At 40.4% G+C, this 22,160-nt stretch overlaps 3 protein-coding genes across 17 annotated transcripts; 2 read left to right on the top strand and 1 right to left on the bottom strand.

The window, feature by feature from the left end:
- Positions 1 to 1,573: 1,573 nt before the first annotated feature.
- LOC108101028 lies at positions 1,574 to 2,779 on the top strand. Of its 3 annotated transcripts, none has more exons than XM_017205195.2 (4): positions 1,574 to 1,783; positions 1,833 to 2,199; positions 2,281 to 2,394; positions 2,449 to 2,779. In XM_017205195.2, the coding sequence occupies exons 1-4, from the start codon at positions 1,710 to 1,712 to the stop codon at positions 2,629 to 2,631; spliced, it is 738 nt and encodes a 245-aa protein (XP_017060684.1). In that variant the 5' UTR covers positions 1,574 to 1,709; the 3' UTR covers positions 2,632 to 2,779. The 3 variants fall into 3 exon arrangements, with proteins under 3 accessions (XP_017060684.1, XP_017060685.1, XP_017060686.1); XM_017205196.2 differs by having other exon boundaries at positions 1,575 to 1,783; positions 1,839 to 2,199; XM_017205197.2 differs by having other exon boundaries at positions 1,580 to 1,783; positions 1,843 to 2,199.
- Positions 2,780 to 7,909: 5,130 nt separating this feature from the next.
- LOC108101088 (calcium uptake protein 3, mitochondrial) lies at positions 7,910 to 14,549 on the top strand. 13 transcript variants are annotated; one of them, XR_001772043.2, is made up of 11 exons: positions 7,911 to 8,223; positions 10,640 to 10,781; positions 10,837 to 10,947; positions 11,374 to 11,421; positions 11,479 to 11,561; positions 11,672 to 11,737; positions 11,946 to 12,023; positions 12,478 to 12,570; positions 12,670 to 13,075; positions 13,133 to 14,048; positions 14,189 to 14,549. XR_001772043.2 is itself a non-coding variant. In XM_017205289.2 (11 exons), exons 1-11 carry the CDS (start codon positions 7,966 to 7,968, stop codon positions 14,270 to 14,272), a joined length of 1,527 nt encoding a protein of 508 aa, XP_017060778.1. In that variant the 5' UTR covers positions 7,912 to 7,965; the 3' UTR covers positions 14,273 to 14,549. The 13 variants fall into 13 exon arrangements, 4 of the variants coding, with proteins under 4 accessions (XP_017060778.1, XP_017060779.1, XP_017060781.1 ...); XR_001772044.2 differs by having other exon boundaries at positions 7,912 to 8,223; positions 12,673 to 13,075; XM_017205289.2 differs by having other exon boundaries at positions 7,912 to 8,223; positions 13,133 to 13,290.
- On the bottom strand, positions 14,534 to 21,932 carry LOC108101087 (serine/threonine-protein kinase/endoribonuclease IRE1). Its single transcript, XM_017205288.2, has 7 exons — positions 21,464 to 21,932; positions 21,222 to 21,336; positions 17,879 to 18,322; positions 17,598 to 17,820; positions 16,273 to 17,539; positions 16,017 to 16,181; positions 14,534 to 15,953 (listed from the first exon to the last, which is right to left on the bottom strand). The coding sequence occupies exons 1-7, from the start codon at positions 21,593 to 21,595 to the stop codon at positions 15,075 to 15,077; spliced, it is 3,225 nt and encodes a 1,074-aa protein (XP_017060777.1). The 5' UTR covers positions 21,596 to 21,932; the 3' UTR covers positions 14,534 to 15,074.
- Between the last annotated feature and the right edge of the window lie 228 nt (positions 21,933 to 22,160).

Raw genomic sequence — 22,160 nt, 5'->3', positions numbered from 1 at the left:
CCCCTACCGCTTCAAAGATCCTCGTAAACCTGACTTTCAGTCGGTTTTTTACACCTTGTAACGATCGCGCGCGTTTCCCGGGCGATTAAAAACGCGCCGGCGAATCGCCTCAAGGTTGGCGGCTTTTTAATGTTCACAGATCGCAGACAGAATCGTATTTAGATTGCTATCAGTGCGATATTCAATTACAAAGTATATATTGTCATGTCCACTGTCAGCCAACATGGTTTCACAGCGGGGTGCGAATAAAATCTGAAGCTATTTCGCTGATATAAAATGATCGAGTATCAATTGATAGGATATTGGCAATCAAAAGCGCATTCGGTCAATAAAGCTATTTCGGCGAGGAATTCCGCCTGCAAGCATTAACAACCATTAGGCTTCCATTAGTCGTAGGCGACTTATATCGCGAGTGGATCGATCTGGATGCAATAATTTATGTTAATAAAATTGTAATAGCCGCCTGTCAGCAAATGGCGACGAACACGCAGCCAGCAGCCGACAGACAGACTGACAGAAAGTCAATTCAATTCGAATCGAATCGAATCGATTCGATTTAATTAAAAACAAATCTAAAACTGATTGTGTCGCCAAAGGCTGTCTTTTGTCTTTAGCCAAGTGAACAAGCCAACAAGTCGCCTGCTGATACGAAAACATGTTAACCCCCGCATTAAAATTGTTTATCACAGTAAGGTTATAAAAAGCTGTATTTTAATATTGAAAAATTCAGAAAAAAAACAACTTACATCTTGATAAGAAATCATATTTTAATGGATGAATTTACGATAACTATCCATTTACATATAGGTATCATATATTTTATCTAAAAATGCATTAACATTTGTAACTGATTATGAGAAATAATGATTCAAATTTTAAATTTTTAAATTTTTAATTTTTATTAAAACGTAGAAGTGTAAAATGATTGGAAATCAATTCGCATGAATTGCAATATAAATAGTTCACTAGTTATCGAATACTTAGACATCATTGATTTTTAAATATCAAATATTTCTTTCAACGTGTTAAGGTCAATGCAAATTATGATTGCTGCGAAATGCTGTCGTCGCCACAAAGTCGATTGGGGGTGGGGATCGATTGGTCGGAATATGGATTACGGAATTGAGACCTGGCGAGAAATGCCCCAGCTGGGTGATCGATTATGGTGGAAGTTGCTGCGGCGGTCGCTAATCACAATAATTGATTTGTAAATATTTTGATTTAGACCGCAATGCTAATTATGATGGCAGCCACTGCCGCAATAAATTATGAGTGCACTATCCGAGTGGGCCTTGGATCTCCAGGCAGATCTATCGGAACAGAAATTAATCAAAATTCCTGAAGCACACGCTCTTTGTTTCTGATAAAATGCAAGCCGAATACGTCATCATAAGATCCTACTGACGCTACCAGAAGCCTAATACTATGAAACCATGACAATTATTTGCTTTCGTCTTTGATTTCCCGTATTACAATCAGCTCATATTAATTATGTATTATTATTTACATTTCCGGACGAGTTTGCTGTCAAAATTTTTAAAAAGTGATCTATATTTCCGGGTAGGCCTTGTCAACTGACAGTGTTAAACATGGTGGACAAAAGGTAGCTCTAAATTTTAACCCCTCGTTCTGGGCTCCTAAACCTTTCTAGATTTTAAAGTCACACATCAAATTTTAAGACAAAATTAATAGTTAAACAGCTAGTCGGAATGCCAGTACTGGAACTGTTTATTGTTATGGACAACGTCTTTCATGGATTGCAACGCTGCTTTGGACCCAAAAAGTACTTGACCTAATTTTAGTCCTAGAAGAATTGTTTTTATTTTTTTTAGTTATAGTCAGAAAAGAGCCCACAAGTTACCAACTAGCAAAACACTGAAAAAATTGGAAAAACGCTGTCGCAGGATTTTGAAGGGCAAACGCATTCCGCGACATTTGCGAAAGAAATATCTTTCCATCAGTGAGGAAAGCAAGGAAAATATGTGTGGCCTTAGAGTAAAGGAATATTTGGTGGGAAGAAAACTTTCTGCGCCGCTTATCTTGAACCATGAACTGTCTATAACCCCACCAATAAACCTTGAAAATCGAAGACGTCTTCAAAACCGCCCACTAACGACGAATGCCTGTGAGGTTTTAAAAATCCAATGGGGCCGTTGGTGGCAAAACTGCTGGCCCACTCTAATGGCCGCCACTATGCAGGTCATTTAACTAAAATATATTTTAAAATTGTCTAATATATGTATATATTATATATAAAAATTAATTCTGATACCCTTCCAGATAACATACGGATCTTCATGTGCTTGCCACACGCTAGTAGGGATGTACGATGATGAGGAATCGGATCCACCAATCGTGTTGCTCATGTGTTACTTGGGACAGGAGTTTAAAAAAGAAAGTCATGTTATCCATAAAAAATCCAATTATATAACTATTTTTATCTTTTAGGTTTGCAAACACGCCGACATGGCCCTTTGTAGTAATGGAAATGGCCCCAAATATATCACCACTTCGGCCGCCATGGAATTAATCGACATCCACGACTTATTTCAGCAAATCAACAATGCCCTCGTAGAATTTCTCCTCAGGGCAGATGAAACCAATATAAACATTAGTGAAGAAGCGGAATAGAATTACTTGGAGGTTCCACAAAGAAGTTATGAATAAATAACCATCGTTAACTATAAGCCGGCTAACCAACAGCCAAGCTTTGCCTTTATACACTTAACAAAAAAGTTAGAGGCAAATAAAGATACTTTCTGGAACCCCTTTCTTGAAATGCAGCTTTTAATTTTATTTAAATTTAAAAGCATTTTATATTTAAATAGTCTTTCAAATCAAAAATTCTTTGATGGTTTGTTAAAATTTACTTAAAAGCCAAAATTTAAAACCGAACTTCTTCAATCGCTTTTCTGAAGTTATTGTTATGATATTAAATATCAAATGCACTCACCCAATTCCGTTCCAGTGTAATTTACTGATATTAAACCTTTTCTCTCCGCCAATGCACTTCAAATTTAGTGGACACTTCGGGCTCCAAGGTGTGGCTGGGTGCATAAAGAAGTCTTTTCAGGACCTGGCTGATAGATGGAATCACCAGGAAGAACCAGTTACGACTTATGATCTGCAACTTGGCCACTAAATCCGTACTCTATACTGGTGCTTGGCAGGTGCTTGGACTGTTGGTTTCTGCACTCGTGATGTAGTTTCCTCCTTCTGATTGTGGTAAGTAAAAGATTCATGAGTCAATCGGATGGCGCCTTTGAACGGGGCAATGAATGTCATCATCAAGTGGCCCGAATCGGTGAAGAAATATGGGGGCGACACATGCAATGGTCTTTGGAGGATCAGATCTGGCCGAGATCGGAGTGGTTATGCTCCGCATTCCTTGGCGCGGGTGCTTACCACATGACGATGACAGCCAAATGAATCTCATTTGGTTCGCCAAAATATTTATGCACCGCTCGCATTGACTTTGATTTGGCTGCAGTTTTTTTCGGTCTCTCGGCTTTTGGGCCACGCCCAAAGATTTGGCGAGCTTTATTTATGGGCTCCATGAATCAAAAGAAATCTGTCAAACAAGTTTATGACACTTTTTTCAGCCCTCCCCTGGCCTCGCCCTCCACTTGGGGTTTCGGCAAGCCGTTGACATTTTAATTTGGCAGCCATCGATGGCAATTTAATAAATTTGCTGCCTGATTTTAATTGGGTTCGGCTGGAGAAGTGTTGAGCAATTGATGGTATCATCTGGTCTGCGTCCAAGTGAAGGGCACCTTGGGCAAAAGTGAGACCCTGAACTAGGTAATGACATTGCAATAGATGGGGGATATAATGGAGACTATTTTTGGAAGAGGATTAGGGGTGTTACCTCTAAATCAACGAGATGTGCCGAGAAAGAATTACATTCAGGTGACTCAGAATGTACAACATATTCTTCTTTTCTAGTTAAAAATAAGTTCACTACTGCCAATAGAATCCGAATCAAATGGTTGTTTAATCTTATTTTCCATGTCGCTTTTCAAAGAAAATCGTATTAAATTCTGTATCCAAAGACCATTATGGAGATGGTAACCCTGATTTCACCAATATCTATCCACCTTTTTCGAGAACAACCTTTCATCTTATCTTACTAAATTCAAATTTCGAAAAGCTTCTTGTCTTTGGGCTGCTGGATAAGATTCTTAGCCCGGCTCTCCCACAATCAGTCAAGCTGTCTCATAAGAATGTCGGAGACACTCAATAGATCGCCTTTCTTCCACAATCTACATAAATGTGAGCAATTTTTATTGTGCCTGCCAACGAAATCGATATCGGTATCGCGGCTATTAACCAAATCAGTGGAACGACTATCTATTGCCTTGCATTGGAGAAATTTATGTAACTTTACGGCAATAACAATTAATAAAATTAAAAGAAAGACTCGTTGAGGTCCAAAGTTGGTGGCCAGAGCTCGGGTTTCTTTCAAGCCATCTGCGATCGAAGCATTAGTACCAAAACTTAATCAAAGCATGGAGAACAAAAGAACACTGACAAGTTCTCTTACATTTGCACTGAAAAAAAATTTAGGGCAAACAATTTAAGATAAATTTAAAAGTACATATATATATATTTTAGCATGAATACTATTTATGCTATTATTTTTATGAAATATATCTTGAAAAGCAGTTCTAATTAATTAATCGCATAAAAGTAAGTGTTTTTCTGTTCAAGTATTTTTATGCGTCAAGGTACTTTATCTCAACATCAATAAAAACTATTAATATACTTTTTAAGAATTCATTGAGAAATAAGTACAAGTTGTATTTTTCAAAATTCTGTTTTTTTCTCAATGTACATTTCTCTTTTATTTTCACCCACTTTATTTTGGTGTTTTTTCGGTGTCTTCAGAAATGTCTAGCGCCGCTCGTAAAGTTGGCCAAACCGGCCGGTAGGCCAACAGATGGACCGCTGGACCGTTAACACAGCCAAGATCACAAAGGGGGAGAGAGCCTGATCGAAGATCTGAGCAGATCCCCAAGTCTAGACTGGTAATCCTTCGGAGATCTTGTCCGGCGATAAACTTGGCTCTCTGTCTGATTAGAGCGGCCTAATGTGACAGCCGCGCGGCGTTCCAGTTGCCTGTGAGTGTTTTTTTGGTCACCTTAACTGTAGTTTGAGTGATGTAATTGGAGCGGCTTCTATTTGTGACCGCTGCCAGTTGGCCAGTTGCCCAGTTGCCCGGTTTCCTGGGCTCTCATAAATCACCATGTTGGACGGCGAGGCCTACGAACTTGCTACACCAAAAGGAAAACCGGCTTGGCCAGCATCCTTGGCCAAGACCCCTTGGCACCCTTTTTCTTTTCCGGAGGTGATGCATCGGCTCCCAGAAGTTGAGATCCCCCGAAAGACCCGAAAGTCCCGCATGTGCCATTGAGATTTATGTTTGACAGGCAGCGCCTCGCGAACCGATTGCGTGTGGTCCCCATCCCCTTTGAAAAAAATCTCTGTATTCTGTATTCGATTATTTGGGGCTCTGTTTGTTTCCTTTTTTAATTACAACTCAATGAACTTCGAGTGAACCGGCGCAACAGGTGGGCCCCTTTCTCTCACCTGACACAAAGTGCTCTTAAACTGATTGAGCCGCCCATCAAGCATTGACATTGAACTTTTTATTTGATCGGAGTGTGATATCATCAACAAGGTTCCAGCGAAATCAAAAATCTGATTTCGTATCTTGCCCCCTCTCAGGGATTTTTTTTTTTTTTTGGATCTCGGCTCGTATATCAATTTCAATTTTACCGTTAAATGATGCGGCAAACCCAAAGAATGCGCTCTGCGGCAACCCAACCCCCTTCAAAATATTACCTAATCGCACGGCCTGAGGAACCAAGACCCAACCCAAATCGGATAGGAATCGACTGCCTCTTCGGTCCACCAAGAAAAAATTCTGTTACAAAAACTATAACCACAAGATAAAACATAAGCCTGGGTTATGATTGAAAATATTTATTAACCAAGTAAATAAAAAAATAAATTAAAACGTCGATGTCAATGAGTTACGATTGATCACTAAAATGATTATTTTAGGGATTTTTATGTATTTATATATTTAATATTAGAATAGATTAGATAAGGCTAATACCTATATATGATCCTATATTTTACCATTCCATATAATTTCTCAAAATATATGTTAACACATTTTTCCCTGTGCACTTTCAGTTCCTGCCAAAAAAAACATTTTAAATGCCAGACTAATTAACCAGCAAAGGGAAACCGCTTCATGAATTATGAAAGAACGCCTTGGGCCTGGCGCTAACCGAAATTTTTCGAACAACTGCGCTTTTTTCGAGACTTGCGAACACTAATTGAAACGACTTTATTACTGCCAGAGAAAAGGTGGAACGGAAAATGAAAACCAAATACGCATTGCGATTTAAACGACTTTATTACTACCAAAAGAAGACCAAAATATTGAGTATTTATATCGATCGTTTTGTGGGTTCTGGTTTGCCCTTGGGGCACTTTACAAGGCGAAACCCGTCGAAGGCGTCAACACAAATATTTTTATGTGCCAACGGATCTTTTGGTCCAGCGGATCCTCTTTCGAATCGGTTGGCGCCCGGTTAAATGGTCACTTCTTTTACAACTTTCGCAGGAAATGGATTGGAAAAGGGAAACACAATGCGCCGCTTAAAATTGAAACTAATAATTTACGAGCTCATAACTGGCGACCGAACGAATAAACCAACTAAAATAGCTGGTCCTCAAGGCGAAGGCGACTCTTTGGCGGCCAGAGATCGATTTAGTGGAGCAAAACCCCAAAGTGTCAACTATCCTGGGTTATGAACTTCACCTGAATCGAACTGAGGTAAGGGGCAAAGGAAAAGGACAGACTGCGTCTAGAGTTTCGCGCGACAGCGGAAAATCAAGTGAAATTGATATTTTCCGTTTCGAAAACAGATGGGAACCGCCGAGAACAGAGAACATTTCTATTGAATTTCGAAATGACGGGGGAGTGCAACAGGTTTCGTTAGATCATTTTATCGTCTTTCAATAGGGACATTTGTTTTCCCATAAAATATTTCGACATTTTTATTGATTTCTAGTTGCATTTTTGTCATATTTCATTCTTGGCCGCCGCTGCAGCCAAGTGAGTCACTGGAATTGTGGACGCTTGACGGTCAATAAGTTTATTTGTTTTCCATTTTGCGTAGACCGAGACGCGTCACAAGCTGATTTTGGGTACGCCCAATAAAAATCCCAAATAGTTTGGGGCCAAATATGTACCTTTGCGTCAAGAGCGCACCGCAGAAATTCACGTCGGCAGGATTTTAAATTAGTTTCTCGAAATTTTTGCTACGGATCTATGTGGAATTAGGCACGTAGACCCCCTTTTCGAATGACTCAAAATTGGCAGTTGCTAATAATTTGAAATGGTTTTGTCAATTATGCGGAAAAAAATTGGGAAAACCCGCTCAGGTGTGATAATATCTTAGTCATATTTAAATTTTTGAGTATTTATTGGGTAAAGATTATGCTATAATTTGAAATAACAAGATTGAAAAGCTTGTAGCCTTGATATACTCAAAAAACACAAAAATAGTTGTATTTCATGTTTAAATTTTATAGTCTTAAATCCTAAGGCAATTCTAAATTTTAAACGCCCGCCAAATTGCCCGCGGCTATAAGTTTGTTGATCTGGCAGCACTCTTTTGACTATTTCATTAGTCATTTCGTCTACCTTACGTTATAAAATTGCTTATTTATTCTTTTTATTGGAAACTACAATGTGATATTTAAAAACTGTGTTTGTTATTCAAAATTACTATTTCATTAGTATTTAAAAATCTCCAAGCCATATCTGATATCTTTGGATTCGCGTGGTAACCCTAATACGCTTTGCATCACTGACCTTACGTTACGCACATCACGTCTTTCTATTTGTCACTAGTTTAGTTTTTTCCTCCGGAAAACTCGGACGCGATGGCGAGTGCAGTGGCTAGATTAACGGTTAAAAGTGGCTCTATAATCGCACAGCGGTCGAGTGGTGGCGTATCTATTAGCAGATCACTCAGATTTGCCAGTGGTTCGTCGGAATCCATCGGAATTCGGGGCCCCAAAACCCGTCGGCTGTTGACTTTTGTAGGCGGCAGTGCTATTTCTTTGGCCGCCCTAGCGGCTTTCATTAAACTCCGATCCGCTGAAAATCCCGTGAATGCAGTTAGCCTTAAAAGGCGCATGGTAATTGTAGCGTGGAAAAGCATAACAAGTGTGCCAAATGTTCGGTGTGGAAAAGTCAATAATTGGATGAAAAAGACCTGCGCAGCTATTTTTAGCTTGTGGCATGTCGGTGTCTTACGTAGCGACGTAAAGGCGTCACGTATCGCAACGGAAGTGTTTTCTTATCAGCTGTTTTGGGTGTTTTGTTGTGGTCGCCTCGTTCGCTGCATTAACGTTTGTTTCTGATAGATAATCGTTTGTTAATTGGCCCATAAAATTGATCTAACACCTGATTTTTTTCAATTTCACAAAAACGAAACACGAGCTCAAAAAATTTACCTCAGGGTCGTTATCAATGATTTGAACTGTCTGTTGTTATTGTTGTGCGTGTCCAAGTTCAATGGAACAGCAACAGCTACAAAAACTATTTGTCAACCTGTTGACATTGTATGTGGGGTAGACCTAAAAAAAAGAAACATGTTGACGTGAGTGGCAGTCTGATAGGCTTTTTTGTTGTGTGTGATTCAGGGTGTGAAGCTTAAATATTAACATTAAGCGTTTCGGCAATTGCTTATCAATGCTTAGCTCATAGGGCATGAGAATACCCCCAGAACTTTTAATTGTCTAGTGGTGCACAGGAAAAAATTAAATGTTTTTGTAAATGCATTTAATTTTAAAATAACGTGTTTTTAATAACAATAAAATAAGAATTCTGTATGTAAAATAAGTCTATTGTTTGGTCAGAATTCTTAAAAAAATATAAAAGTTATACATATTTAAGGCTACATAAGCTAGAATATTTGCTCTTATTAAAGATTCCTTAGATTCTATATCTTCCTCCTAGATTTGCATATCTTACCATAAAAAATATTTAAAACTCCCGAGGCTGGAATCTTTAATATCCAGCGCCACACACCTTGAAAAATGCATGATGAAGTGGCAAAGTAGTTAGTCCGATACGCCCACGCACCTGCAGGCGGCAAACAACACGGAGTGGAACTCACTCCACCGAATGCTGACAGACTGCCAGTTACTGAAATTTATCTATCAATCGATCTGGTTGCCGATTTGATACACCCACCAATATCCAAAGCAACAATAATGCCCAATGCCAGACGCAGGCGTGCCTTCGGATTCAGTTGCAGTATACTTCTCATGCGAGTATATCAGCCTGAGTTTGGGACTTGGCTTTGGATTTGGTTTCGGTTCTGGCCTGGCCCTGACATGTGTTATGACAACTGCGGCTGCGACTGCGCCTGATGATGATGAATGAGTTTTAATTGTTGCCTACAAATCCAGCGCCTGCAGCCAATTCGGTTCTCCTTGTTATTGGCGCAGGGTTCCAAAACAGTGGTTTAATATGAATTAATTCAGTGTTAATTCATTCATCGTTCATCCAATTCATAGTCATGTTTATCAAATATAGTTCAATAAAATCCCATATAGTTCAACAAAAACCAGGGCTAATTTTTTGTACAATGTTCAAGTAGCCCCCTTTAATTTATTTTATTTTGAGTAGTTGTAAAATTAATAGTTCCTGGTCAGTTTGTTTCGTATTATAATTTTCCAATTATAAGGCATCTTTCGATAGTTGTGTTAAATAAGAAGTAAACCGAATAGTACATATTTTGTTAAGCAAACGCCAGTTCCTTCCAGGATAATTTATTTATCTTGTTGCACGTAACTCAAACTACTGTAGCTTCTGCTGCAGCTCGAATGATGTCAGCTTTGGTTTTATGAGGAAATCGTCCCTGGCCCCTTGTGGTTTCTTGAGGCGTGGGCGTGGCCGCGAAGTGTTTGCTGCACATGTCTAACATTCAAAGTGGCCTTTGTTCGGATCTGTTTTTTGGGGACAGGCGGTAGACAGCGTTTTCTGGTGTCCCCAGAGCGAGAGTTATGGCCTGGGAGTTGTCTTTGCACCACAAATAAAATACAATTGAGTCATTTGCCCTGTCTACGAGTATTCGGGAAAAATGATTACTTGTTGTGGGTGGCATTAAATGTCAGATTTATGGAGGATCGCCGCTCACAACATGTTCTCAAATCAATTTGACACTTTATTTGCCAAACGGCCAACGTGGGAATCCTCGTCAAAATCTGAATTTCGAATTAAATGCAGATCATACATGTAATTCCCGATGCCAGGGCAGTGCGCTAAACCGGATCAAATTAATATTTCTGAGCGCGGTTGAGGTGACACGGCAGGGCATTAATCAAAACGTCACCAGATCAGACCAGTCCAGATTGCGTTCCCAGCTTTTGTCCCTGTCGGTCCGCCTTTGTGACCAAGCGGCGGAAATTCGGCTCGAAGCGATCCAATCGTTCGTTGATTTATTTCAATTACATTCCCCACCAAATACGCACAACGGCATATTAAGTTACCATCCATCGATGGCCTGATTAATCTTCTTCAATCCTCCAATCTTCGATCCCGCAGCGCGACGATAGCGAGCTGGAAAATGTGAAGCTAACGGCCCGGGAGCGCCGCTTCATCAAGTTTGCATCCGTGGAGTTCGACGATCAGCTGTACATGACCCCGCAGGACTTTCTAGACTCTGTTGTCGAGCAGGAACCCAGACGTATATCACATTTTAAAATGTCAAATCAGTTAAAGTAATTAAATGTGTCCTTCAGCTCGTTTAAAACGACGTCAGCTATCCAGCGATGAGGTGGACAAGTACAAGGAAAACACTCCTGCTCTGAAGAAGGGTTCAACACGATTATTTCGCAATCTAAGGGATAAAGGTAAAACTTAGGCCATTTTATTTTAGTTATTTTGTCGAGATGTACAAATTTTTATTTGCTCCTAATCCTAATAATAATTGAATTAAGTTTTTTAAAAATAATAAGAAGCATATTACATGCAAAATACCAAAGAAACTGGTTTTTCCCTTGAAATCTAGTCACTTATACAACTTCGAATAAATTAGAATGGTCAAGCAGGTTCGTTTCTTAAAGTAGCCAATAAATTCAATTAGAGAACAAGATCTGATAAGGCAAACACATTAGGTTAATTTATGGATTGGTGTACGATTACAAATGCTTAGGTACTATTTTGTTTAGTTCAATTCATTTTATTTGTAACGATATAGTCTAGACTGAATTAATAACATTTTTTATTTTCTTGAAATAAATTAATATGATGGTTTTAATTTGTATACTCTCTTTCAGGCATTGTATCCTATACGGAGTATTTGTTTCTGCTCTCTATTTTAACAAGTAAGTCAACTTGAAATATCACAAATAGGCTGGTAATATAAAAGACTATATTTACAGAGCCCAAATCTGGATTCCGCATTGCCTTTAATATGTTCGACACGGATGGAAATCAACGAGTGGACAAGGACGAATTCCTCGTGGTAAATAGGGAATATTCTTTCCCATCATATACTCATAATTTATATGGGTTCCTCGAATTGATTTTATTTACTTATTATTTAATATCATTTTGAAAAATTCTTATCATTAGATAATTTCCATTTTGGCCGGCGCTTTAAAAGACACTCAAAATGTCGATCCACAAACCAAGCAAATTGTAAGCATTTCATTTATTAAGTTAAGCTATAATTTAATGATATTATTTATGAATAATGAAAACGTATCTGAAATAGCTGGCCCTAGGGCGCTGAAGTAAGCTGCACATCACCTTACACTGTAGTTTTAGTTCTCCTTATTTTTGTTTTACCTCCTGATTTATTTTCGATTTATTTTATCCGTGACCCCAAAAATGATTTCAATCGCAGCTCTCGCGTTTAGTTTCCTACGATGAGCAAACTCAAATGATGAAACCCATGGCAGTGCCTAAAACAAACAGGGGTCTAGTAAGTGTTAGCCACCAGAGTTCTCAATTAGTATTGGCTTTGCTTCGCGAAAACTCCGCTGAAATTGTACAGAACTCAGTATATGCTTGGAGCATATGTAGAAGCTAAGCTTAGTCACGTTGTGTTATATCGAATTCTTCACGTTTTGTTTGTTATTTTTACAAAAGATACGTTTTTGTACTTGCTTTGCTTCGAGTTATCTTTATGTTTTCATAAAGATTGTATTTAAGAGTTTTTGCGTTTGACTTTTTGTTACGTTACCAGCTTTTGTTTTGTTAAGTTTTGTTCCAGGCGCTTTTGGTTTTGTATACAGAGAAACAGGCCTACACCCTAGAAATGCTCCACCACTGTGTTGACCCTTACTAAACCACCTAACTTTTCTTCTCTCCGACCTAACCCAAAATCCTGCACAAAAAACTCTATCCCCCAAACCGGCATGTACATTAAATCCCAGATGGAGCGCATTTTCAGCGGCGCTTGGAAGGAGAAGCACGGCGAACAAGAGCCGGAAGATGAGCTCGCATCCTCCACGCCCACTCCCCTGGAGGTAAGGTCTTCCCGAGTCCCAAGCATGAGCCTGGTGTGACTAACTGAGGGGTAATCCCGTCCATCAGTTGCTAATCACCGCCGTTGCAATCTCTCCCAGCAGGGCTATGTCAACGATGGCGAGGGACTGCAACGTCGTCATGTGGTGCCGACCACCCTACAGCTTCACTTTTTCGGAAAGCGTGGCACTGGGGTTATCAACTACGATAACTTTTACCGCTTCATGGACAACCTGCAGACGGAGGTGCTCGAACTGGAGTTCCACGAGTTCTCCAAGGGCAACAGCGTCATCAGCGAACTGGACTTTGCCAAGATCCTGCTGCGATACACGTATCTGGCCACGGATGAGTACGATGTCTTCCTGGAACGCCTGCTCGAGCGGGTTAAAGATGAGAAGGGCATATCGTTCCATGATTTCCGGGACTTTTGCCATTTCCTGAACAACCTGGATGACTTCACAATCGCCATGCGCATGTACACTCTGGCCGATAGGGCTATATCGAAGGGTTAGTAAATTAGTGGGTTAAAGAAGGATTTTTTAAATATTTATATTCCTCTTTTAGATGAATTCTCGCGTGCTGTCAAGATCTGCACCGGCTACAAGCTGAGTCCCCACTTGATCGACACCGTTTTTGCCATCTTCGATGCGGATGGCGATGGCCTGCTGTCCTACAAGGAATTCATCGCCATCATGAAGGATCGCCTGCATCGCGGCTTCAAAGTAAGTGGTCGTTTCTTTGATTACAACGAAGCTCTGGACGCCTATGATGAACCGGCGTATCCCATATTTGTGGCCTGGCGACATCGGGTGTGCCGGCACCTGGATTACTTCATCGACAGTGATGCGCTTTGGCACTGATTTTAAAGTTTAATTTATGTATTGTCACGTTTTGTTTGCCGCTTTTGTCCTAATATTGCTGATCAGCATTGAATGTGTGTGTTTTTTTAGTTTTCGTCCTCTATGTAAGCGTCTTATGCTTTGAGCTAAATGTTTTACCTCATTTACTTATAGTTTAGCTTTTAAGACTTTAACCCAACTCAATGCCATTTATTTTTACTTATTATTATATTTAGTTTTATTTTTATTTTAAATTGGCCATATAACCATTAAACACTGATTATTACGCAGAAATGGTTTTTTATTTGTATGTCATTTGTTTGTCCTCGAAAACATTCTGGAAATGCACAGGACACTCGTTTGCACTGTTTAAATTTATTTTAAGTACCCATAAATTGTTGATTATTTTTAAAACCACTCATTATCATTTCCGTTTCCATCAAATTGATTGTCGGAGCACCGTAATTTGTGACTCACTTCACGTCTAGCAATGAACTGTGCAGCGATTAAGTTGCCAGGCGAAAAGTCCAAGCTCCAGCTGATTAGCAATGAGTTGTATTTTCTTTCCCTAGCTTGATGTTGTAGACCCAGAAGAGCGTCTACGGGTCTCCGTTGAGGTAGTCGCGCCAAAAGATGGAGAGGTCAGTGGGCAACGCAACCCACAAAGTCTTTTTATTTCTTTTGCTGCTTGTCACTCACTTGTGTGTCTCCCATTTCATTTTTCCAAGTATTATCCACTCTATCGTGGTCTAAAACTAATCCTAAACACGTTGAATTACAGTCCGTGGCCAAATCGGAGGGCTGGGACGCCTTTAAATACTGTGTGCGCAACGAGATGAAAACCATGATGAAGTCGGCCAACTAAAAAGGATTACCTTGATATTGCATAAACAACGAGCAAGCAACGCCAAAGTGAAACAAATTCTAGTTACAAAATCTTTCTTCTAAAGAACCAAAATCTCGTGTATAGTCATAGGGTTTATATTTGTTGATCCCTTGAACTATTTATGAATTTGTTATTGAACTAAGCTCCCTTCTCTTATAGCCAAAATTCTGAGAAACTGTTTTAAATCGGCAGTTTAGTGCCACCTTGTTATACATGTATAGCGAAATAAAAATCGTTTTGTAAAATTTGTATTACATTTTTATTTAGTTTTCATTTTGATTAAGCTTAATATTTCTTAGAAAATGCAGCTCGTAACCAAGCATAAAGTTGTCCATCAACTCAAAAATTCCATTCTTTAACTTTAATACTAAGTGCTTTTAATAATAGGTATTAAAAACTAAAAACATTCCGCTTGTCAAAAATCTCCACGGGGGGAGAAGTGTTGGGATTATCTCTTAAATAATGCATTAATATACAATAAGTCTAAGTACTATTCATAAAAATCGAACTATTTATCTAGATCAATTTGCACTTGGGCATTAAACAAAAATCAAAAATTATCACAGTTAAATTGCGTGCATTCGACAGACGACACACTCTACATTATGCTTACAATGGTATACAAAATAGTTTCATTTAATTATCGTTGAATATTTTTGCTAAGAACTGATTAGGGAATCGTTTTGGAATAGTTGCATATACACAAATTGCACAATTAAATAATAATAATTAAATTAAAAAATGATTAAAAATAAATCTTGTCTACGATTATTATTTTTGTCTAATCCTGCGTTGAAGGCGGCAGCGTCCAACTTACGTACTTCTCCTTCTCCTGCGTGTCCTTGTGACCCCCGTTGTAATTGCGATTGTTTCCTTGCTTACCGTATCGTCGGAACTTGAAGTTGGCGAACACATCACGTTGCTCTTCCGACTCCAGTGATTGTCCATTCAGCTCCAGATTTCGCTGCAACCCGACTCCCGGAATCGGCAGCTCATCGCTCGTCTTACGGAAATTGTAGAGACCCTTCCTCTGCTTCAGCTGCTGAGCTTGGCTGTTAGCAGGTGGGGGTGTTCTCTTCGGACTTCCTAACTTGGGCAGCGGCTTAGGATCCCGCATCAGCATGGGGAACAGGGCATCGTCCGCATCAAAGTACCACGGACGGGAAAAGTGGTAGCCGGCATTGTAGTACGGCTTGAAGATGGGCTCGTTTGAGCAAATACTGAACGCATGGTAAGCGTGCGAGATGAGCTGCGGGAAGCGGTCCACCCAATAGTTGGTAAACTCGTGCGGAATGCATCCCAGCATTTCCTGAGCGGCCGGAGTCAACTCATGATAGTGGTGCTTCTTGTTGCGCAGAGCACGAAGCAAATCTCTCACACTGGCGCCCATGTAGCCGCGATACTTTCTCAAATCATCTGTGATCATCGGGTCCAAATGCAAGTTCCAATCGTCCAGAACGACTATCCGACCGTTCTTTTCCAGCGACTTGAGCGGTTCGGCATGGAACTGCAACTTCTCCACACGATCACTGACGTCCTGCAGGAAGGAGAGCATCTTTGGCTCATCCCAAAACAATGGATGGTTTCCAATACAGCGAGCTGGTGGACGCGATTGCGGATCCTTGTGAATCATGTCCGATATTAATTGCTCAGCAAGAATCTTTAGAACGGAAAATCGTTGTAAATAAAACGAGTTTATATTCCTTTGAAAAAATTCACTTACAATGCGGCTAATCTCCCTGTCATCTTCTGTACGCAGCTTGGCTAAATTGTACTCGTGCGAGAGTATGTTGGCCTGACGCTTAAGATTATCTCCAAAGGCATGATGACCTCCGCTTAATACATAATAGTAGACGCAACCCAGTGAGAAGATATCCACAGCAGTTGTCTGAAATAAAATAAAAGTAACTATTTTAGGCAAATTCTACAATAATGACCACTTTTATGAAAAGTGTAAAATAGTAAAATGTAGACCTTACCGTTCGCTGGGATCGCATCATCTCAGGGGCTATCCAACCATCGGTGCCAGTTACACCCGAGCGGCGAGAAAAACTGGTCTTGCCAAAATTGAGCTTCTTGCAGAGGCCAAAATCAGAGATCATTACCCGGACCTTGCCCCTTGCGTCTGGTAGCGAAATCAAAACATTCTGCGGCTTGATGTCGCGATGTACAATATCGAGGGAGTGGAGATGACTCAATCCAGCAGAAGCTTGGCTCAACACCTGCCAAACATCGATGTGATTCTGAAGCTCAAGCGAGCGATCTCCTTCAGTATAATCCTGTAAAGTTGCAGCGCAAAGTTCCACGGCTATATAGCGGAACTGGCGATCCTGTTCAGTGCAGAAGTATCGCACTACGTTCTCATGCGCATCCGATTCCCGGAGCAGAGCCACCTCGCGATCAGCAAACGTAAAGCACTCAGGCAGCAGTCGTTTCACGGCTACAAAGCGCTCCTCGAAGGTGCCTTTAAACACGAAAGTGCCCTCGCAGCCCTTTCCCAACACTTCGTTCGTGCTGAAGCTGATCTTGCCCACGCGCACTTGTCCATTGCCCAAATCCACCAGATCCTCGGCACTTGAATTGCTGCCATTACTGCCGTTGCTACCATTGGAACCATTTTGGGTTATAGCAAAGGTTTTTGAGCCGTTCTCGCTCTGCTTTTGTAACTCTCTCATGGTGCTGCAGGTGTACCAAAACAGGGCAATCATTCCCAGAACGATGACAATCAGAATCTGATGAACCTTTCCGCTCGGATGCTCCATAAACCACTCGTTGATAAAGGCCTGCACCTTATTGCTGTTCTGCAGGATGATTGTCTTTGTCCGATTAATGGTGTTCCCATTTGTCCGCTGTTCAATGCCAATCTCCACTAGTTCCGGATCCGTTTGCACGCCAATGTCGGCGGCATTCTTTTCATTGTTGGCCAACAGGCCGTAGCCATCGTTGTAGTTGTGAATGGTGGCCAGGCTGTTCACCACCTTGCTGGCAGATGGTGTGGGTGATAGCTGCAAGTTGCCATTACCCTCATTGGGCATATTGTAGTGTCCCAGCATAATGCCCGGATGTTCTTGCAGCACATCGTTAATGTAAACGGTACGCGGATCATTGTCCTTAATGTTTGGCTCTCCTGTAGGTCCATCGAGGAGTTTTATAGGCGGTGCTGTGGAAATCCGAGGCGTGTTCTTGTCCACCAGCGAGGGCAAAGCGTACAAGCCCTTTTGGTGCTCGCCCACGTAAAGCGATTGACTGGCAAATAAAGACAAATTTAGATTTAAATAAATAGGCTTGATGTGTTCTCCCTTACAATAGCTTAACGGTGTTCACATTTCCGGTTTTTGACTCCTCGAGTATGGCCTGATAAGCCTCATCGGAAACCGTGGTAAAAGGCACACTGAGTAGACCATCTGGACCCAAAAGGAACGCGGCGACAACTGGACTGCTTAAATCCCGCTGCCACAAAAATTTACCCTGTTTGCGATCTAGGGTCACGATTTGTCCATTGCTTGTGGTGGTCAAATGGATGTATTCTGCAACAATCGAAACTATTAGTAACCATGAAACTTATTTGTTATCATCAACACTCACCATATTCCTTCGCCAACTCTGGTGGAGCACTCACAGCATTGTAGTCGTAGAAAGTGATGTTCCAGGGCTTGGCATTTTTGTTTTTGGACAGGCTGTCGTACATCATCACCGTGTACTGAGTGCGACCGAGATAAATGGCCCGCGAAGTGGCCCAGCCAATCTGTTCGCCCTCCTTGCCATCCATGCTGGCATCTCCGAAGCCCATAACCTTCTCCCTCCGGCCCGTCTTGGGGTCCACCATGTACCAAGTGTCACTCTTCTTGCCGGAATACAGAATTCCGTCGGAGGAGCGGCAAGGAGCATTAGCCACCAGCTGGGGAATGGTATAGGGTAGCTTCTTGAGACTGCCCATCTGACCCAGCTGATAGATGCTGCCATCCCGAGGATCCGGCAGAAAGTGTGGGACCTGCACATTCTCCTGAGGCTCTGCTACTATCGGAGGTTCTGCAATAGAGTCAAATCATATTTAATAAAATTCGCATTAAATTGTATTGAAATAATAAAATTTTGTTTACACTTTTTCTATGAATTAATAAGGGAAACTGATAATTCTGAAGCAGTATTAAATCGGGGAAAAACACCTACATGCACAGCCCCACAATTTATTTTAATGTATTCCAATTATTTAAAAAATTTAAGAGTCTATGCATTGCGTATTATATATACTACTCATAATGTATTTGTTTTTAGTATTCCTTTTTATGAGTAATAACGATTTTCTGCTGATAATTCAAAATTCCAAGATTGAGGAAAAATTAAATCAAAAAGGTGATTAACGTTAGTGAATTCCCAGAACTTCTGTTATCAGTTTAAACATAAGAATTCAAATAAATTTTAAGTTTTGCTTACATAAACTAAAAAATCAAACTGAGGCTTTAAGTATTTTACGAAGATTAGTAACAAATTTGGAAACTACATACACATGTATATATTGCTTTTAAATAATTTTATTTAAGTTGTTAGTTTTTCGATCTACTAAAACAACACACTTTTAATGGTGATTCCCCTTTATAGTAAATTATTTTAAGTGTGCACTATAAATATAATATATCGCATTGAATTCTGATATCGCTGCAAGTAACTGGGAGCACTAAAGTAAAACGAATGTAATAATTTATAGCCAGACCTGTTCTCGATAACGCTTATCTCGTTGTATTTATAATACAGGAACGAAAGTGTAATCTACAGTTACCCCTTTTTGAGAGGCGGAGTACAAATTTTCCCTTGCACTTAAGGAACGTGAATATATTCCACAAAAATGGTCGAACAAATTAAGAGGGTTTCGGAGCAACAGACAAGGTAAAGCCAAACAACAGTTGGGTAAATAAGAATTAGAGCTGGAAACCCACGGATAAACGTTTCCAAATTGTTTACGCCAGCCATGTTGGCAATTTCTGTTATCGCCAACAATTCGCTTAAGGCAACAGCGTTAAGTTCTTCATTTACGAATACAAATGGACACCACATGCACGTCAACAACGGAATAATTTAAACAAAAATGAAGTACTAGCAGTCACAATATACGTCGCACAGTAACAGTACCAATAATATCGAGTAGTGAAAGCAAATCAATTTTAGTAGTTCCATTCTTATCAGTAATCGGTTTCCACCCCAAACACATGGGTGAGTCAAGATTCCCGGCTTTAATCGTCAAGTGCTGCCACAATTTCTGGGGCAGGTCATTTAACTCGCCGTGGCACTTTCATTAGCATGACCATTCTAATTAGCTAGCGGTAGTCGTAGACAAAACCTGAAGCCATCTTGTGATGAGGTAATAGAACGAAGCCCATATCGGTACACTGATCTGCCGTGTTAGACCCGGCGAATCGCAATTACCGCGAATCAAAAACAAATTACTGGCTTGAATAACTCACAAAAATATCACTTAAATGCAGTGTTTTTTGGAAGCCTCAGGGCAGATGCTGTCCACATGTTTATCGCCATGAATTTTCAATCATTTGCAGTTCCACAAAGTCAGATGACAAGCGGCCAGCATGAAATTTCTAATAATACGAATGGACATACATGTGTATTGCAACTATCACATAAAATAATCTTTCCGGGGCGTGGGTTTTTTATTTTAGACATAAAAACAAACATGTGGAGGGCGTATTGTCCAGGGAGTCATTTGGCAGAACTCCAATATTTTAGTTTGGGATAATTACCGAGACTTTTTCATGCATTACTTATCAAGAAGTTAAGAGTTGAAAGTGGAAAAAAACAATAACAAACACTGTGGGTGCTATAAATAGCTGGAGCTCAAGTGAAATGGGACCAAGTTAATGAAAAAAGCCCGATGGAATTTAATATATCGAATTAGAAATGCCCTTAATTGATATATGATATATGAAAACGGTCAATTGAACACATTTTGGAAGTTAATAAAAAGCTAAATAATAGTTTAAAAAAAAAAGCTTGAAATGCACTAATTCCATAAACCAACCTAATCGTCTTGATTGCCTCCATGTTTACAAACTTTTTCTATTGGCATTATGACTCATGAAGCTCACCAACTACGAGTAAAAATGAGAGGTTAATACGAAACAGCCAAATGACTGCTAGATTAACGCGTTTGAGCCATCGAAAATCAATACGTCACGCTGATTAATCGTAGGAATATTCAATGAACTGAAAGAAAATAGCTCAAAGTCCCAACCACCCACAGCTGAAAGGGTATGGGCGTTCAGCAACTGGTGATATGGCGGACTAGCAACTTAATTGGAGGAATTGTGTGCCGAGAATGGTTGTCGAGATTGCGTATATACGTGAGTCTCTTATCAGACACAGAAGGCACAACACAAAACATAACGAAGCGAGAGTGAAAATAATAGAGCACAAACGGCGGGAGAAAGATCTGTGATCTGTCCTAGGCAATAACATCTGTGCCATGCGAAATTTTCGATGAGCTCATCGAGCGCATGTTTGTGCAACGCATTTTGCACTGTAAATGGCGAGTGCAATAGCCTGGGTATGTGGTCATTTTCGCGGCGGAGAAGGATGTAGATTGGGGAAGCTAAATGTTTAGTTAATGACATATACACAATGTATACCTCAAAGAACTCGATAAATATATTAAATTAAGTATTTACCTATTATAGCTATTAAGACTTTAATTATAAACTTTATTTGAAAGTTAAATTTGAACTAAAATCCTTTCTTAAGCAAGAAGCCCACATCAATATCAAATGAAAATAATAAACAATCCTTAATAACATTTCTGCTTCGATTTCAGTAGTATTTGGGAACCCTGATATGTTCCATCATATGTTTCGAGTCCCACACTTAAGCCGGGAAAATAGGGGTGTCTTGAAAATGGAAAATGAAAAGTGGCCCTTGTAATTACCATCTGCTATTGTCCAGCGTATTTCGCTGGTCACCGGATCGATGGCCGTCAGTCCGCCACCCAAAGTGGAGAACACCATCAGTGCCTCCTCGTCGCGAGCGAGGTCCGTGCAGTCCTGCGGAGGCGGGAAAAGGGAAAACTTATGACCAACATATCGGTGGAAAGTGATGAAATATTAATTGAGTGGCCACCACGTTAACCCTTAGTGGGTCATGCCGGCCCGTACCACACCCCCAACTTACCGCCTTTTCATCTTCGCCACTGCTGACGACTTCTGCCGAGTCGGTTTGTTGTTTTGCTCTGGCTATAGCTGATGCAATAGGCCCGCTGGCCAGCAAAAATAACACGCAACAAATCGCGACGCAGAATCTCATTTTGCAAAACACACTGAGCTTCAACAGCCGGTCGGGGGGTGGGGGTTTTAAAGAAAGAGCGAGTGAGCGAGCGAGAGAGAGAGATAACTAATTTCTGCGACTTCCGATCCGTTTTCAGTTTGCACTTGCAGTCACTTTTGGTTTATTGTTTCTGGCATATTATCGCCTCTTCTTCATGGCCTTTCAACTTGTAAACACTTTTGCAGCTTTGGCTGTGGGTTAATTTCACATTTTCTTGGCACTCGCGTTTAATATTTTCCAATTGCGTTCGCCATTGTTGAGAATTCGAGAAGTGAGCGGAGTAAAGTGACAGTGGGCGGTTAGTTGCAAAAGACCATAGGTCGTTTCAGTGTGACCCTCGCACACCGCTCAAATAAAGTCAACCGAACCTAAGCCTGTTCCACACAGTCACAGCTTTGCGAAAGCATCTAAAACTAGAGCGAAAAACTCTCCAGCCATTTAATTTTTTAATAGCCCCAGGGATAATTACGTGAAACTTGGTTTTTTATTGGAACAGTGACAATAAATGCACCATTGCACTGGTTTATGTTGCGTCTCCAGTGTG

Source organism: Drosophila ficusphila, unplaced genomic scaffold (assembly GCF_018152265.1).
Source record: "Drosophila ficusphila isolate 14025-0441.05 unplaced genomic scaffold, ASM1815226v1 contig_791, whole genome shotgun sequence".
In the NCBI taxonomy this organism is placed as follows: Eukaryota; Metazoa; Arthropoda; class Insecta; order Diptera; family Drosophilidae; genus Drosophila; species Drosophila ficusphila.
The sequence above is the reverse complement of the archived record's forward strand: the minus strand, read 5'-3'. Positions and strand labels throughout refer to the sequence as shown.

What these genes read in the sequence shown, in the direction of transcription:
- LOC108101028 (XM_017205195.2), top strand. Translation starts at nt 1,710, where the DNA reads ATGCCAGTACTGGAACTGTTTATTGTTATGGACAACGTCTTTCATGGA. An exon ending in CGCTGCTTTGGACCCAAAAA is followed by an intron (nt 1,784 to 1,832) that starts GTACTTGACCTA and finishes TATTTTTTTTAG; the next exon opens with TTATAGTCAGAAAAGAGCCC. An exon ending in TAATGGCCGCCACTATGCAG is followed by an intron (nt 2,200 to 2,280) that starts GTCATTTAACTA and finishes ATACCCTTCCAG; the next exon opens with ATAACATACGGATCTTCATG.
- LOC108101088 (XM_017205289.2), top strand. Translation starts at nt 7,966, where the DNA reads ATGGCGAGTGCAGTGGCTAGATTAACGGTTAAAAGTGGCTCTATAATC. An exon ending in TGTCGAGCAGGAACCCAGAC is followed by an intron (nt 10,782 to 10,836) that starts GTATATCACATT and finishes TGTGTCCTTCAG; the next exon opens with CTCGTTTAAAACGACGTCAG. An exon ending in GCCTGCATCGCGGCTTCAAA is followed by an intron (nt 13,291 to 14,188) that starts GTAAGTGGTCGT and finishes GTTGAATTACAG; the next exon opens with TCCGTGGCCAAATCGGAGGG.
- LOC108101087 (XM_017205288.2), bottom strand. Translation starts at nt 21,595, where the DNA reads ATGAGATTCTGCGTCGCGATTTGTTGCGTGTTATTTTTGCTGGCCAGC. An exon ending in GTGGCGAAGATGAAAAGGCG is followed by an intron (nt 21,337 to 21,463) that starts GTAAGTTGGGGG and finishes CCGCCTCCGCAG; the next exon opens with GACTGCACGGACCTCGCTCG. An exon ending in TGATGCGATCCCAGCGAACG is followed by an intron (nt 16,182 to 16,272) that starts GTAAGGTCTACA and finishes ATTTTATTTCAG; the next exon opens with ACAACTGCTGTGGATATCTT.